This window comes from Candoia aspera, chromosome 4, assembly GCF_035149785.1.
Source record: "Candoia aspera isolate rCanAsp1 chromosome 4, rCanAsp1.hap2, whole genome shotgun sequence".
NCBI classification, from domain to species: Eukaryota; Metazoa; Chordata; class Lepidosauria; order Squamata; family Boidae; genus Candoia; species Candoia aspera.
The window spans coordinates 97138434-97156334 of NC_086156.1; the positions used below are offsets into that span (position 1 = coordinate 97138434).

The 17901-nt window shown below is 42.5% G+C and overlaps 1 protein-coding gene across 4 annotated transcripts; it reads right to left on the bottom strand.

Annotated features, from left to right (window-relative positions):
* Positions 1-832: 832 nt before the first annotated feature.
* On the bottom strand, positions 833-10068 carry SGF29 (SAGA complex associated factor 29). 4 transcript variants are annotated; one of them, XM_063301088.1, is made up of 10 exons: positions 9999-10068; positions 8742-8820; positions 8376-8451; positions 7065-7137; positions 6915-6979; positions 6686-6815; positions 6449-6595; positions 5020-5055; positions 4484-4646; positions 3767-3908 (listed from the first exon to the last, which is right to left on the bottom strand). In XM_063301088.1, the coding sequence occupies exons 2-10, from the start codon at positions 8814-8816 to the stop codon at positions 3774-3776; spliced, it is 900 nt and encodes a 299-aa protein (XP_063157158.1). In that variant the 5' UTR covers positions 8817-8820; positions 9999-10068; the 3' UTR covers positions 3767-3773. The 4 variants fall into 4 exon arrangements, with proteins under 4 accessions (XP_063157160.1, XP_063157158.1, XP_063157157.1 ...); XM_063301087.1 differs by having other exon boundaries at positions 9913-10025; XM_063301089.1 differs by lacking the exon at positions 9999-10068 and adding an exon at positions 9929-9947.
* Between the last annotated feature and the right edge of the window lie 7833 nt (positions 10069-17901).

Sequence of the window (17901 nt, forward strand, 5' to 3'; positions counted from 1 at the left end):
TTGGTACACAGAAAAAGAAGAGAATAAAATTATGGGGTTGGAAGGGACTACATAGACCATCTGGCCCATCTTGTGCAACAAGCCAGAAAACCAATTTAGCCATCAAGAGATGGCTGTCCACCCTCTTCTTAAAAACCTCCAGATGAGATTCCACAACCTTTATAAGTAGACTGTTGTGCAGATCTTAGCAACAGGATGTTTTTCCTTGTATTTAAGCAAAATCTAAGTAGCTACAAATATACCCATTACTTCTGGTCCTAGTCTTTGTGACAGTGGAATATAGTTCCTGACCATTTTCCCTGTGGCACCCTTTTTTGTCCTCAAGTCAGTGTATCATCTTTGTCACCTTCTTCAGGACCTAACCAGTCAATAAACTTGTAGAAATATGGTGCACATTACATGGTATTCCAAGTATCGTCTCACCAGTGCAGAGTACAGGGGAATAAAGACTTGACACACATATAATACATTTCTTCTCATTAGTTCAGAACTGCATTAGTTTTTCTAGCAGCTGTCTTACACTGCTGGCTTATGTTCATCTTATTGTCAGTGACCACACTCAGGTACTTCTCTGAGATAATGCTCTCAAGCCACGAATCCCCTTTCTTGTATGTTTGCCATACATTTTTCCTCCCTAAATATAATACATTTCTCCCTGTTGAAGGACATCTTCTTCCCCTCAGCCCGGTCATAATAACCATTGCTGCACGTGAGGCAAAAGAATCAAAGTGAGGGATAACATCTGATACTTAGCAAATGCTTCCTGCTCCTGTAGAAAAGCCCCTGCCCAAATCTTGCTAATATAATGCATTGAGGTAATCAGCAAACCATATAAAGTATTTCATGGACTTTAATGAGCTTAAAAAGCCACGGGATAAAGTTCAGTACCCAACAGAAAGACATGGAGCTGACATACACAATGAGAAATCAGAGAACATTCATTTCTGAATCAAGCAATGGGGAGAAAAAAAAATTAGGCTTTAAAGGAAAGCATGTAAAGTTGGAGGCATTAAATTGTTGCCAGACTCTGCAGTACCAAGAGAAGAGTCCCAAGGTCAGCAATGACAGCACTAGCCTTACAAAGTGGTGGTCCAGTGTTCAATTCTATTCAGGACAGCAACCTTGGGTCCCTGCTTCCCTCCCAACCGTTCCTGTCCTCTCACAACCACCTGAAACAGGACGAGACTGACAGGTGGTAGCCGGCTCAAGGTTACCAGGTAAGATTTAAGAGTGTTAAATCAGTTGTATTTATTGTGAATCCAAAGCCTGATTTACTGAAGAGCACTGCACCATGCACTTCCTTTCCATTTCCTCAACAAGTGTCACATAAAACATTTCCATGACAGCTATTTATTCTGTTCCTAAACAGAAAATCACTTCAAAAGTTTGGTAGAAAAAAAGCCTTTCCTAGCTGACACCAGCTAGAATCCATTTTTAGCGTTTGTATAAACACCTCACAATACTGTCCTAAAACATAGTAACCATTTTCCCCTAAGTTTATCAATATTTTTATTAGGCCAAAAACTTTTATGAAATTGTTGTAAGCTTTTAAGTTTCTAAGAATTCTTGATCAGGATAATTTCCAGTCAAATTAAAAAAAAAAAGATTGGTGAAGTGAAAGAAAAAAAATCTCTGATCTGAGTTAGCTGGCATTATCTGATGTTGTGAGAGAAAATCTTTGGGATGCAAACTGAGTTTCATTAGATGGAGATTGGTGTTACACTCTATAAGGATTCTCCCAAAACTGTCAGGGAAGAAGAAAGAAATCAAATGTTTGTCATTTCCCCATTTTTGGAAATATAATTTCCAGCTCCATAAATCTTCCAAGTGAGAATTGTAGAGACTGAGAGCCACCCCTGTCTGGTCTTTGCATTTACCAGTAAGAGTTTTTAAAATGTTATATAGGTACACTCTGCTTTGACATAGTACTTCAAATACCTGTCCAGATTGTTGTCCGACTTCAAAAAAATCATACAATCATTACCAAATGCATTACCAACAAGTTTTTTTTCATTATGTAAGCTTTTATTAGTAGTTACTTATTTTCTACTTTGCTTTTTGTATTTTTATTCTTGTGTGGTTTAAATAATTTGTTACTATTTATGTAATAAATAAAATAAAATTATACAATCTGCTGTTTTAAGAGTATTTTGAAATCACTGCCCCCAGTTTTGAAAATGATCCAATCCTTGAAATAAGATACTGCTGGAATTCCAACACCCCTTTGATTTACAGTTTTTCCTGAAGTGGTGATATAACTGAGTGAAGGATGAAAAGGTGCAATAGAAACAATTACTAAAACTATCTTCCACAGCTGACCAGAAGTCCCAGCCATTCTTTTCATCCTAAACTAAAAAAATTTTTTTAAAAATCCCCCACCTACTTTCCCTAAGAAATTCACAAATCCAGGTCGAGTCCTTGTGTTTTGATTGCTGGATTTAATTCCACAACTTCTTTCCATGGCAGGAGGTTTTGCAATCCTCCTGGCAGGGGGAAAAAACTGGAAAAGAATCTAAAGTACACAGCACTTTATTAATTCTAAGCATGCCAAGAAGGCAGCCTAAGCTGAAATAAAACAGCTGCAAGGGACAAGTTTAAAAAATCCAAGCAACAGAAATCTCCAAATGCCAAACGATTGCCTCTTCTTTACTCACAGAGTTTTAGTTGGCGTCTTCCAAAGGAACTATTGATTCCTGCAATGGTAGTTGACTTTGGGAAGTAACTATGCAATTATTTCCAACAAAGCTAACCGCCTGTCTTGCACTGGAATGCACGCTTCTTAGGTTAATAAATTAAACTCCTGCCCTTGATGGGTTTCTGTTCCTTCCTGCTTTCTTTATTGTCCTGCTGTAGAAGTCCACTTGGATAGATCTTGTTCCTCACCATGCTGCCGCTGGAAGGTAATGTCACTTCTTCTTCGTCTCTTTGCAAGCCACAACGTAGCGCTGAGCTACATTGAGGGGTGGAGAGTAGCCATCTGCGTAGCTGGTATCTTCGAACAGCACTGAGTAGTCATCTTGGGGCTGAGGCCGAGAAAAAGAGTGGACTTTGTTACCTCCTTCAGAGGAATGGCCATTCACTCATGCTCTCCACTTGACTATTAAGCAGCTTACTTTTCTTCTAATTCTTCTCCTGACGTCATCCTTTTCTGTCTCCCTTCTTCCTGTTCTTTCCCACTCTTCTCTAGCTGCTTCCCCACTTCAGTCCTGCAGTACCCTAAAAGTAGTTAGGCAGCTGCATCTTACTGATACCAACCAAAGCCTTTTTAGAGCCTAATTATGTATGGATTGGGGAATTTTTCAAAGGGGTTGAGCCTTCCTTCCTTCCTAATTAAAGTAGCTGGAACTACAAAGAACATGCACTGATACATGACGTCATAAGTCATTTGCCCACTCTTGATGGAAAAAAATGTCTTCCGCCTTTTAATCTTTCCTCCCTCCCTCCCTCCTTCCTGGCTTATAAGCTGCTTCAGTTGAAGCATATATCCCAACCTTCATAAATTGGCTTAAAACGTAATACATAACAATAAAATAGCAACTCCAATCACTGAACAAATCAATGCCTCTATATCCACAGACCTAATAAGATGTAATTTTTTCCTGCCAAACACTAGCAGACAAGTTGAGCTATTTCACAGTCATGTCTTAACAAATTTAAAATAGTTATAATTGACCCAGAATGCAACATCTCCCATTGTTGCAGACTCTGAATATTGTGATTTAGCTACTTTTTTTTTTTTTTTGAAAGCTTGACTTCCAAATCTGTCTACACTACTAATTTAAGACAGGGAGTCTCTGAGGACTGTTAATCCTGCTAAACCAGAGGTAGCTAAGGGACAGAGGAATGTAACACAGACCAAGTGAAATCCCTGTGCTGAATAAAACATCCAGGAGCTTGCATTTGACAAACTGGGATGGAAAGAGAACAAATAAATTGGGCTCTTCTCTGTAAAGAATTTCCAGAGTGAGTTTGCTTGGAGACAGGACAACCAAGCAAACCAGAGGGCTGGGACAGAAAGTTGCCTAGTTGTCAGGCTCCATCTCCCATTCTCTCTCTGCTCTTAGGCTAAGATTAACCTTTTGCAAATAATGATAGTTTTCTGTTGTCTTTTCAAAACTGCTGCTCCACCACACTTGCTTCTATTTAAACCAGCAAAGTCCTGACATGTTACTCCAGGGAAGATAAGTGGCCTTCCCTAATACACAGACTAATAGCAACCTGTGGGTGGATGCTCTATTAGCATCAATGGAGTTACTCTGTAATTACTACCCAGAAAACAGCTCAGGAGAAACAGCTGTGGGCCAGACCAAGAGATCTCATAAGCCAGAAGTTCCCTGGTGCAGGGCTCAATGGGCCTTTGGTCTGACTGAAGGATAGGGCAGCTTGTCCATCAGGTGGACCTGCATGAACCATTCTAACACCAGCTGGAGAAGACTGCAGTTTGGACCATCTATTGAGGAAAATTCTATGGTCTCTTCCTTACCCGCTGAGGTGGAGTGTGGATAAGGGCTCGGTAGAAGCAGGTAGTTTGGGGGTACAAGGCCAGGACCAACTGGTCTTTCTGGAACAAGGCCTCAGGGTCTGTTTCAGGATTGGCTTTCCACTGAGGTAGAGGGATGATGCGACGTCGGCTCAAGGTATGGCGCCTGTGGAAAAGCAGAAGTCAAGCTGGGCAGATCTGGTGTTCGTCTCCCACATCAGCCCCTTAATTCAGGGCCAAAACATTTGGGGGGCTGAGGGACACAGCTGGGTTTTGGGAAGCAGACTGGGGAACACTCCCCAAAACACTCCCCAAAATGTAACATACCTAGATACTTAGGATTTCATTTAAATGTAAATATAATTAACGTTAAATAAAGAGTATATATGCACTACTGACATATATTTAATTCCACCCCCCAATTACAACAGAAATTACGATAAGGATTTTGGAAATCTCAGGGGCCCTCATGCAAAGCTTCTGGGGCCTGGGGCATGACATGGTGCACCTCTGCCTTTAAAAATCCCTTCATCACTTACTCTTTTCCTTCTTCATCAATGTCATCCACCTCATATCTGAAGAAGAGAAAATGCCAAATGAGAATTTGAAGGAATCAAAATGAGAAAAGTAACAGAAAAAGTAATGAAGATGAATCTCCCACAGATACCAAATCATATCCATGGGAAAGTTAAAACCCAGCTTCTTATTGTTCATGTATTTGTTCAGATTAGAGAGAAGTTAAGGCATACTAGTAAAATTTTGCAACCTGCCAGGAAAAAATTAGTTAGTGCAGATTAGAAAGATAACCAATAATAACAATTACCACCAAAGAATCATGCCTATTATGTGTGTAAATTTTAGCATCTGTATCAGCAAAGCTTTACAGCCACTCCTAGTAATGCAGAGAAAGGGAAGAGACCTTCCTTGATGTAGGTATGACCTGCAGGATAGCTTAATACTGATTTCTTTAACACTGTAATGATTCAGCACACAAGAACGTGCAACTTTCGTCAGCGTGGGGAGTTATGACTGATAGACTAAAAGCTATGGCTAACCAGAAGTAACAAGATATCGCCCCCCCAAAAAACCTGGAACTCCAATCCAGAACCTTGGTTAGCAGCACTTATATTAAGAAAATCTCGGTCCCTGACTAAAAAGGACCCCAAAAAATCAATGACTTTAACCGGTTGGCCTACTTATTTTCTCTTTTCTGCCCTCTCCCATCTCCTCCTGTCTTAGGATCATTACAACTCAATTTCTGAAAGTGGTGGCAGCTGAAGGACAACATTGAAGGCTGCACAAGAAAAGCTTTGGGATGATGCATGAACCTATGCACTAGTAGATCTATGGTGGCCTTTCTCCCATTAAAAAAGATGCTTCTGCTATGTTTTCAAAATCAATGCAACACACTACTGACTTCTCAGACAGGAAACTCTTTTGGACCCTTGCATGTATTCATGCAACAGGTTAAACTCAACAGAAAAGAAGCACATGAATATACACCATGTATACACACACATTCACACACAGTATCACCAGGTTTATTCTCTTTCCACTCTTGACAAGCCCTCCGGGCTTTACATGCCATATTTTTTTTAATGATGTTCAGTAGGACAGCCTGATTTTTAACACACACACACACACACACACAGGCGACTACATGGGCAAGTCCATTCAGTTTTCTAAACATTTTTGGAAGCTGTTTGTCACTGCCTTCTTCCTAGGACTGAGAGAGTGACTGGCCCAAAGTCATCGGTTGATTTCTGTGCCTAAGACAGGACTAGAACTCCTAGTCCAGCACCTTAATCATTAGACCAAGCTGGTCCTTACCTACTGTATCTACATACTTCAAAATGAGTGTTTCCAAGACAATCAACCATTGTTCTTCATTAGCAAAAAACTATCCATTACAGTGAAAGGCAACCTGAAGATTCTCTATGTCACTATCATGGTCCCAGGTACACTCACTTGTTGGTGGCATGATTGTAGCTCACAGCCTCAGCCAAGATCCACTGCTCATCCCCATCAACAGCCTTGACACGAGCTGCCACTTTATCCCCCGGTTTGGCCACATAATCACTAGAGGCGGGGATGGCACCACAAAGGGGAGGCGGCCTGCACAAGAAACCAGACAAAAGAGCCTAACCCATGTCTGAAGAATGACCTCAGGTTCTCAGAACCCAAAACAACCCTCCTAGCAATTACTTTTCTCCAGGCTTCCCAATCCACAATGGAAGAGTCATGGCGCTCTGCTGGAGGAGAGTCATCAGCACTCCACGGCGCATGGTTTTGCGTGGTGGCTCCGAGTCATTGTAGAGGCCAGCAATCTTGGCAGCTGAGAGGACAGGGAAGCAGATCAGAAAGGTATGGTTATATGTAACATAGTTCAAGCATCACATTTGCTCTTCCTTATTCAGAGCTTTGCAGCACTCACCAATGCGTCGTTCTTCCAGAAGAGACTTAATCTCAGCAATCTTGTCCAAGTCCTTGCGCAGGATGCTGGGTAAAGAGGGCAAAGAAGCAACAAGAGTAATGAAAAGGAGCACCTTCTCTCATCAGAAGCATACAAGTTAGATACACTCACTTGCATTCAGCTTCTGCATCAGCCTTAGCTGTTGTATAGAGGCCACGTAATTTTGTCCGATAATACGGAGAGACTAGGCAGAAGAAAGACAGGCAGGTAATATTGAATTGACATAGAAATCTAATTTGCCCATTGTTCTAAGCCAAGGTTTGCTTAATCAAGTTTGACTAATATATTGGATTAACACAACATTGTGAGCCATAATCTAAAGTTTATAAGCCACAGGTCAGGCTCACCTGATACATTAAGCAAAAATCAAATATACCACATACTCCAATATACTAGGCAAAACCCTTTTAGACAAAGGGTATCTCATACAGAAGAACTGGGAAAGATCCAAGGGCTAAAGAATATAACAGAAGATAAGGTCACGCCTTTTGGCATGTAGCAACAGCCCAACTAGTTTAATTTCCCACAATGGTCAGCTAGGTGGCCATTAGTTAGCTAGATGAAGCACTCAACGTTATGCATAATTTTGCATATATTCAACCTGTTCTCTGCTTGCCCATCTTTCTCTGAATTATTTAAAAAGCGCCCTGTTTTATCACTCAGTGCAGGGTCAAGAGAGCCATAACTGAGGTGTGGGTAAGGAATAGTAACAATACATTTTAGACGACAGTAGGCATATATTTTAATGAAGTAATAATTCCGTATTAAAGGAACATTATTGTTTCAGTCTGCAAAATGTATTGTACTGCATTATTTCATTCTCTAAAAACTCTGCAATCTAGTTTCTTGTGAGGTATAATGTACAAATGAGAGCCACAATGCAGCCCAACCAAAGATGAACAAGGACTATCTTTTGCAAATTAATTTAATATCTACAAGCAATTGGCCAGAACATTTTCCAATTCAAAATTTTCTAGAAAACTCCCACCATGTTTTCCTCCAACAGGAGAACTTTTACCTTAAGCTCCAAACCTTTTCCAAATCCAGAGTATCCTTTCTGGAGTGCAGCAACCAAATTTCTCTAGCCTGCTGCCTTTTAGATGCAGCAAACCATGACTCCCACTGTCTACAGGCTTCAGAACAATCATGGCCATTGCCACTGTTGGCAGCTGTTAAAGCACTGTTTCTCAACCTTGGCAACTTGAAGATGTGTGGACCTTGCTGGCTGGGGAATTCTGGGAGTTGAAGTCCACACATTTTCAAGTTGCGAAGGTTGAGAAACACTGCGTTAAAGAGTAATGATAGTTTAATACGCTGGCCCAAATGACTTTCTCCAGCAGCTGGGGAATGCAGCAGACTCAAAATGTTGCCTCACAAAGGATTTCTAGGGAAGGCATTACGAGGCTGGCAATTTTCACTCACTCTTGTTCTCTGTCTGCATCCTTTCATGTGTTTTCTGGATATTCACAAGATTATGTTCACTTCTTGATCGTTCCTCCTAGCAACAAGAGTTGATGGATAATTTTTTTTGACAATGATTGCTCTTATAGCACACAAGGTATGTTCCTTGAAATTGTCTCATCATGCTAATTTCATGCCCGCCTCTCATCATCATCATACTGACTCTTTGGTGCAATACTAAAATGGTGGACACAAATGAAAAGATACCCTCCCTCTCCAGAAAAGCAGAAGGAAAGCCTTCTCCTTTTCTCATCATGAGTCATGACAAGCTGAGTAGGCTTCCTGTTGCATACAGGCCCAAATATTCCAGAAAAACCATCACATTACCTGGGTCTGTTTGATAAGCTGGTGCAATTCTCCTAGGAGTTCAGCAATCCTGGAATCAGCTGATACCAAAGCCATTTTGCTGAAGGAAATGTAAGGCAGGAGAAAGGAATTTCTCTCAAACCAAATGCCATGATAACATTCTAGAAATAACGTACTGTTAAATCTTAAAACATTAATAAAGAAAGGAATATTCTTAGCATATCCTATATTTAATACAAGTAAGTAATCATAATGAAGGGGTAAAATAATGGCTTTTTCCTGTAACGGGAAGAAATAACTTTAATCTGCAGAATAGTGAAGATGTTGAGTATAAATACAGCAAAACAACTCTGCATGTTTATTAAAGTGCACCTAGTAAGTATGTCTAGAATTTGAGAAAGTTTGTATCAATCTTTATTAGGCAAGTTAGCTTTGGGACCAGCTTCACCTTGTATTCCTGTGTTTATATTTGTAGAATGAACTGAACTGAATTTTCTGAACACTCAGCAGGCATGAGTTGTATATTTTAATTTAAAAGCAGAGCTTGCTATTTTAAATCGGTCGTTTTAATTTCTGTATTTGCCTTTTAGCTGCGTTTTTATTCAACTGCACCCCGAGAGCTGCTGGCTACTTGGCAAGAACAAAATAGAACTGAAACACTCCTTATCAAAAAGCATCCCACCGTGGCTGGCCTAGGAGGTCTGGAAGCAGAACTACATTCCCACAGGCAGAAAAGGCCATCCCTATGGAATGTAATTAATGCACGGCCTTCTTCAAACTATTCTTTGCAAATCCAACACTGACGTTTACAGCGTGAGACGCGTTCAGACAACTCCGATTTATGTACTTGCTGTCAAAAATGTGCTATTCTGAAAGAACAAATGACCTTTTACTTTTTACACCCGAAGAAAATAGGAGTATCTGGCATCTCCTTTCCAATCAACTCTTTCCTTCCCTTTTTTCAGATACGGATTCTCATTCTCATGATGCGCTGATTGAAAGAAGCTGCATTATAATGAACCCGATCCGCCACGCGCGGCGGCGCAGAGCAAATCCTCAACATGCAGGGGGAACCGGCAGGGGGCGACAACAGTACAATTATGAACGGCTGGATGCGCATGCGCAGGCAAAAGCTTCTCCACCCCTTCCTCCGCTAAGTTCCCATCACCGCAACAAGCACTTTATCCCTTACCGTTTTAAGCCCGTACCGGTAGTGGCAGAGCAGCGCTCGACGCAGGTTCAATAAAAGATAAATAAATAAATAAAGGCGGTACGCACGTTTAAAAATGACGCAGAAAACCTGCAGTTACCTTCCCAGAGCTATGACCCGAGCGCGTGCGCACTGAATAGTCGGATATTGACGCAAGCGCAATGCACAGAGTCAATTTCCCGCCCGTGAGCGCACTGGCTTTGGTTTGCGCATGCGTCCGTAGACTTCACCGTTAAAAAAAGACCTCCGTCAGTTTCTGTGTTTCTCTTCCGGATCTTTTTTTTTTTTTTAACTGAATGTGGAACGTGCTCCTTGAAAGCCTCTTGGGAACTGTAGTTCTTGTTGATCTACGCATGCTCTTTGGTTTACTTCCGACCCCGGATTTGCTGAGGACTCACCGTGGCTTGATTTTTCAGAAAATGAGGGGTTTGAGATGTGAATCACATCATGTGATCGCGGTTCATAGTGATATTCTCTAAAAAGTTGTTATTTCGTGTGGAAATCCGGAGGAGAACGTAGAAACAGGAAGAATATACCTACTCTTGTGATGCTTACTTGGAAGTAAGTAATGCTCCTTTCACTGAAGTTTGCTTCCAAGTAATTGTTACAGAATTGCAAGAACGAAGCCTAGCCGGGAATTAATATGAAAAAAGAATCACAGTCAATAGCTAAGTCTCAAAACCTAAATATTTTTTCTATACCTCCTAAAACAAGTGGAAACTAATTGCAAAAAGTGAGGTATTCCTGCGGAGAAGGAAGCTTCCTTTTTGTATCGAGCATGTGTGAAGTGGATTAATGCAATCACAAAACAGGCAAAAAGAGTAGCAAATACCAAAAGGGATTAAGACACATAACCCACCAAACCACAGTGCAGAACAAACTGGATCACCAACAAATCTGTATTGCTTGTGTACGCCTTTCTCAGGATTATATTCCATGCACTGGATGAAATGGACCGTGGTCCACAAGAGTTTATGCCCAATAAAGTTGCTCACTATAATTATGCATTTCATTCTTTTGAAGATTTGATTGAACAGCTGGAAAAGTTCTTGATGGTGTTGTTAAAAGAAAAGGACACATGCAGATGCAGCAACCCTTCTCAAATTACAGTGACAATTCTATTAGCTGCAGATTTTGTCCTTTCTGTTACTGTGGCAGGCAATGCCTGTCATTGGCCACTGCGATGCCTCCCTCCCCACATTCAGGGTGTTTTGCATCCTGTTGACTTCAGCCATTACTCAGTTCAATGTGTTCAGGAACAAACTGTACAAGCCCAGCACTGTTGACTCTAGATAAGAGATTACAGTTGTTAGATATGAAATTATGACAACCGGACCAGAGATCTCTAAAAAGGAGCTTACTTTATTCAAGCGGTTTGCAAAGCATGGTGGGCACCTCGACCAGGCTACGCAGAGTCCGATCGAAAGGAGAGATGCCACACACGAAATTACAAATACACACTTTCTTATACCTTTCCCTGTCCCGCCCCCACCCCTTTCTGGCCTGTTTCCCCATTGGCTGGGTACTCTCAGACGCACAATCTTTCAACCGCCTCATCCCCTGGACCCCTCTATCTTATTTTGCTTACGCTTGTAAAAGTCTTATTTTGAAACATTTTAAACATTCCAAGGTTTTCACACATTGAAATCTTTATAGGACAATATCTCATATGGTTTCATTTACTCTCTCCCTGGTTTCTTTACAAATTGAAACTTTCCATAACTCACAATCCCCCCTTTTTCTTTTTATCCTCTTTTTCAATTTGTAACTCGAATCCTTTTAATAGGGTTCTTGCCTCCCAGTATCCTTGAGCCTCCTTGCTCTCCAAGCACTGGTACGTTATTGATTTTGGAGGTATCATGCTTTCGATTGTACTTTGGACAAGGTTTTTGATAAGGGGAATAATACATGGAATACACATCAGCCCAATTAAAATTAATATCCCTATCATCAAGGCTTGTTTCCAACTGGTGAACAATCCTCCCAGAAATCCTCCTACCTCAGCATCCATAGTTCCCTTCCATGTCTGTACTGGGACATGTATTAGCTTCCGGAGATCCTTCGTAATATCTGCTACTACCTTGCCTGTTTCATCTATTTCCAGGCAACAATTACTTAGATTGAATTTTCCACATACACCACCTTCCCTTGCCAGTATATAGTCAAGAGCCAATCTATTTTGGTAAACTGCTATCCTTAGCTTATCTTGTTGCTGTGCGATTACATTTAGAGCTGCATCTATTCTTCTTCCAGCTAGTTCCAGGACTGCTTGTAGGCGGATGATACGATTTATCATATACACAGGAGTTCTATAGCCCCAAGACCCATCCTCAGCCCAGGTGGCCGGATCGTAATAAGCAATGATCCTTTCTGGGGGCCATTCATCATCTTTCCATGCTCCCACCACAACTCCCGCTAGGCCCTCTGTCCCTGTTGTGCTTCTCTTTGCTCTACCTCCCACTTCATCATATATGGGCACCCCCAAGATTTGTTTAGTTCTCATGGGGAGGAGAAAGAAGGATGGTCGTATCCAGCCCAATACACACATTCCACTCCAGTTTGCCAAGATTTGCTCATAGGCCCGATTTCCACAAATCCAATACATTCCCTCGGGGGCCACCCCACTCGTCCAATTGAACCAAGGGGGCTCGCTCTCTCCCCCAGCACTCCACCATCTGGCCGTAGACCATTTATCGTCCATATCCCAGACTCCTCTGCACATAAGCTCCCCTACTTCCTTGGTTCCATTCCTACGGAAGCAGTTCTGTGCTACTAAGTTTGTAGTGAGTACCAGTAGGTCTCTTCCTGGCCGTGATATTTCCTTGGATAGTTAAGCTATTGAAATACTCGGGGTCCGCCTCCTGGGCTTCCCACGGCCACCTTTCTCCCATATTCGTCCCTCCACATACAAAACAGTTTTTTATTGTCAGAGTCTGGGCTATATCTTCAGCCATTTGGATGAACAAATTTTGGGCTTTGATGGACACTATTTGCTTTTTCCCTACCTCCTTCAGGGTATCATATACAGACCAGGTGATATCTTTTTGTTCCCCTTGTTCTATCACCTCTTTTTTTACTTCTATTCTTATAATTGTTCCGGGATCAGCTCCCTTCCCGTCAACTTGGATCCCATAAGTATAGTTGAGGGTACTTTGGGGAACAAAGGCTAATGTGACTGGGTTACAAGTTCCACTTTTACAGTTGCTTTGGGCCACTCCTTTAGTTATTGTTAACTTAAAAATTTTAGTCGGATTGTTGTCCCAAGTAGCCGCGGACACACACTTCCACTTGGGGCAATAATTCCAATCCGGTGTATTGCATTCGGGCTTATTCACCTTCTTTCCACTCAAGGGCCCTCCACTAAAACCTGGGGGACCTGGGTAAGCACACATATATTTTTCTTCCAGCATATATTGCCGTTCCCATTCTATTCCTCCGCAGGTCCTTTTCGGCCACTTATTCTGGTTAATTACCTTGCATATGTCAAAGGTCAAACTAACTTGATTATCTAAAGTCCCCACAGAGTGAGTGAGAAAGGGTACTGTCTCAGCTGACACGTGGTATAGAGATACACTAAATCTAGTTACCTTTCTAATTTCTTGTCGATTATAACATATAACTTTTCCCTTAACTCTGCACCAATTATACTTAGTTTGGTTTACAGAACAGGTTCCCTCAGTGCTCCCACACTCGGGCTTATCTGTGTGGTATTGTAAAGTCTTAACAATTTTCTTCCCCTTTTGGACTATGGTTATGCATTGGAGACATTCGGGATTGCTATCTATTCCTCACTTAGTTCTTTTCTTGTCACGGGTTAATATACACCTCCCAGACCATCCCGTAAACAGCTTCCCTGTTTTCCCTTTCTTTGGGCAATCTATTCTCCACCCCTCCAGCTCCACGGGATGCCCACAGGCTCCTCCTCTCAACACTTTCCCTGCCACTTTGCACAGGAATACTGATTCATATGCCTTTACTTGGTTGATGCAATGGTGGTATATTTCCAGATCAAATCCCTCAGGGCTTCGACAAGGATGTTGTCTAGCCCATGTGGTTGACAGGGATATAGGACAATTATTCATTGGAACAGCTCCCACCCCATATCCCCACTGCGGTATGTTTTTGCCACTCAGATATCCCCTGTTTTGTATACATACCTGCTCGGCTCCTCCCTTCCATACCCATTTTATGACCAAGCTCATTAGTAGCCATATTCTCATGATCATTCTGTTATTACAATATCGCACTCGATCCGGCAGTCCAGATGGAAAGGGGCACAGTCGGGCAATGGGTACAGCAACAACACTTGGTGAGGCAGGTGCAGTCACAAAACCAACACATACGTTACTGTTTCTTTTTTAAAGTCAATTTCAATTCAGTTCCACTTTGTCTTGGGTTTTTTACAACAGTCCACTCCTCCGGTGGGGGTGGGCTCTTTTTTACTCGAGTATGGTGGGTCCACCCTCGCTCTGCGGTCCGGACAGCCAATTCTGAAGTCAGTAGTACCTGGAAGGGTCCTTCCCACTTAGGTTCAAGCTTTTCTTCCTTCCAGCATTTTATCAAGACCCACTCTCCAACATGCAAATTGTGCACAGCAAACTCCAAAGGTGGTCTTTGGGCAAGGAGGCCTTTCCTTCTGAAAGAATCAAAACACTGAGACAGTTCCTGCGTATATTCTCTGGTAATCTTATCTTTAGTTAATAGAAGATCGGGTTGTAAGTTGGCTGGCATGAATCCCACCCCATATAGTATTTCATAGGGGGAGAGACCAATGTCCCTTCTGGGGTGCGTCCTCACCCTGAGTAAGGCCAGGGGCAAGCACTTGGTCCATGGCAGTTTAGTTTCTAACATCATTTTACTTAATGTGTCCTTGATTTTAGCATTCATCCTCTCCACCTTTCCACTGGAAGGCGGATGCCAAGGGGTGTGCAGTTCCCACCTTATTTCCAAGGCAGACATTATGCTCTGTAGAGCTTTCTCAGTAAAATGGCTCCCCCTATCGCTATCAATTCGGGTGACCATCCCGAATCGGGGAATAATGTGTTCCAATACAACTTTTGCCACTGTCCGTGCATTAGCCCGTGATGTAGGGTAAGCCTCAACCCACCTGGTGAGATGATCCACCAAGACCAACAGGTACTTCCAGCTCCCCACTTTGGGTAACTCGGTGTAATCCACCTGGATGTGTTGGAAAGGTCTTAAGGCTAGGGGCCTCCCACCCCATTCCCTCTTTCTCTGCGCGGTCCTGTTCACCTTTTTACATATTAAGCAACCCTCCACTACTTGTAAGGCTACCGTGTGAATTCCCCAGCACACATAGGCTTTTAGGATTTCGTCTACTAAAGCCCATGCCCCCCAATGGCTCCCTTCATGCAGTTGCTCGATTATCATATGAGCTACTTGTTTATTTACAATTTGCCTCCCATCGGGTAAATGCCACCTTCCTTCTGAGTTTTCCTTGCCCCCCTCCTGTATCATCCGGCCCTTTTCCTTCTCAGTGAAAGTTGGAAGTTCCTGGGGTTCCTTTACCTCAGGTATCAGGAGGTTGAAAGAGTAAATGATTTCTGTCTGTTGTGCTGCTCTCTTAGCCTCCTCATCAGCTAGGTTATTCCCGCATATTTCTAATGTTGTTCCCTTTTGGTGTGCTGGGGTATGCACTACTGCTATTCTTTTAGGTTCTTTCAATGACTCTAATATTTCCATGATTAATTTCTCATGTACCAACCCTTTCCCTTTACTGTTTATTAAACCTCTATCAGCCCAAATTTCCCCAAAAGTATGTACTATTCCATAAGCATACTTGGAGTCAGTGTATATAGTTCCCTTTTTGTCCTTTAAATATCTTAACCCTTGGTCTAGGGCATACAACTCACATGCCTGGGCTGACCACCCCTGGGGCAAAGCCCCGGACTTTACCACTACCTTTGTGTGTCCATTAATTACTGAGAATCCATTACACCTCCTCCCCTCTACCACTCGAGAGGAGCCATCGATGAAAAGTACCTCCCCTGCCTCTAGAGGGACCTCTTCTAAATCAGAGCGGACTTTGGTTTGGAGTTCAATTATGTCTAGGCAGTAACGTTCTGGATTCTCACTCAGCTGTGGGTTTCCTTGGAGGAATTGAGCAGGGTTTATGTTTTTATCGGTTGTCAGCACTAAATCCCGTTGCTCCATCAGGATGGCTTCATATTTCAGTATCCTAGAATCAGTTAACCACCTCCCTGCTTTTTGCTGTAATATCACTCAGACCTGGTGGGGAGTGCTCACTATCAAAGCCCCTCCAAAGGTCAGTTTTCTACTTTCCTGTACCAGTAGGGCTGTTGCGGCTATGGCTTGTATGCACTCTGGCCACCCTTGGATTACCGGGTCCATTTGCTTGGACATTTAGGCAATGGGTTTTTGTTGCCCAGCCCACGCCTGGGCTAGTACTCCAAGAGCTATCCCATTTTCAGCTGTTACGAACAAATGGAATGGCTTATTCAGGTCCAGAAGGCTTAGCACTGGTGCCTTTATCAACATCCGCTTCAAGTCCTCGAATTCTCCTATCTCCTCTCTCTCCCACTCCACCCTCCATGGTTCATTATCAGTCAATTTGGAATAAAGGAATTTAGTCCGGGCAGCATAATTATCAATCCATAGTCTACAATATCCCATTAATCCCAAAGATTTTCTCACCTCCCTTTTGTCCCTCGGCAGTGCCTGGGAACTTATGCCAGTTATGCGGTCGGGAGTTATTTTTCTTTGCCCTTGACTGATTAGGTGCCCCAAGTACTTTACCTCCCTTTCCACATACTGTAGCTTTTTTTCGGATACTCTCAATCCTTGTTCTGCCAAGAAGTTTAACAGGTCATTTGTTGCAGATCTCACCTCAGCCTCCTTCTTTCCTGATATCAATAGGTCGTCTACATATTGCAACAGTTGAATGTTACAAGGTCTTTGGAACTTTTCCAATACTTGTTCTAATACTTGCCCAAACAAGTTTGGGGATTCCGTGAACCCCTGGGGTAATACGGTCCACTGGTATTGCTGTTTTCTTCCTGTGTGAGGATTCTCCCACTCAAAGGCGAAAAGGGGTCGTGAACTCAGGTCTAAGGGGCAGGCCCAGAAAGCATCCTTCAAATCAATGACACTAAACCACCCATGTTGGGGAAGTATGTGTCCTAGTAAAGTGTATGGATTAGGAACCACCGGGTGTCAGGTTTCCACTATTTGATTTAGCTCTCGCAAATCCTGGACCATCTGGTACGTCCCATCTGGCTTGCGAACTGGGAGTATCAGGGTGTTGTAGGGAGATTGGGTTGGCTCCAATAACCCATCACTCACCAGGCCATCTATGATGGGTTGCAACCCTCTTCTTCCTTCTAGGGAGATGGCATACTGTCTTTGTTTAATCACCTCCCCTTCCTTCTTCAACTTAATTTTTAAGGGAGGTATTTCTAACCCCCCTCTATTTCCTTCTCCGACCCACACTGTGGGATCGATCTCAGTCTTGTCTTCCTCCCTTAGAACGTACATTCCCCTTTTTTCATTATTAAAGGTGATAGTCAAACCCATTTCCGCTATCATATCTCTCCCTAATAGGTTAACTTCGGCCTCTGGGATATAGAGAATATTCCCTGTCCCTTTACTGTTTTTATTTTCTAGGCTTAGTTCCTCGAGTTCAGGTACATAGAAAGGTTCCCCTTTTACTCCAGTTATTTTTATTTATTTTTTGCTAAGTTTCCCTGCCTGTGGCATGACCGCTACTGATGTCCTGGCTGCCCCTGTGTCAATTAAGAATGTCATTTCCTCCTTTTGACTTTCCTCTCTTCCCACCTTTAAATTTATCAAGGGCTCTCGGTGGGCGGGGTAATTTATGAGCCCCTGACCCCCCTAGTATTGATAGTAGTTTTCATCATCTATCTGGGTCAGGGCATAGATTTGTTTCTCCTTCACTAGTCTGGGGCAGTCCTTTTTAAAGTGGCCTTTTCG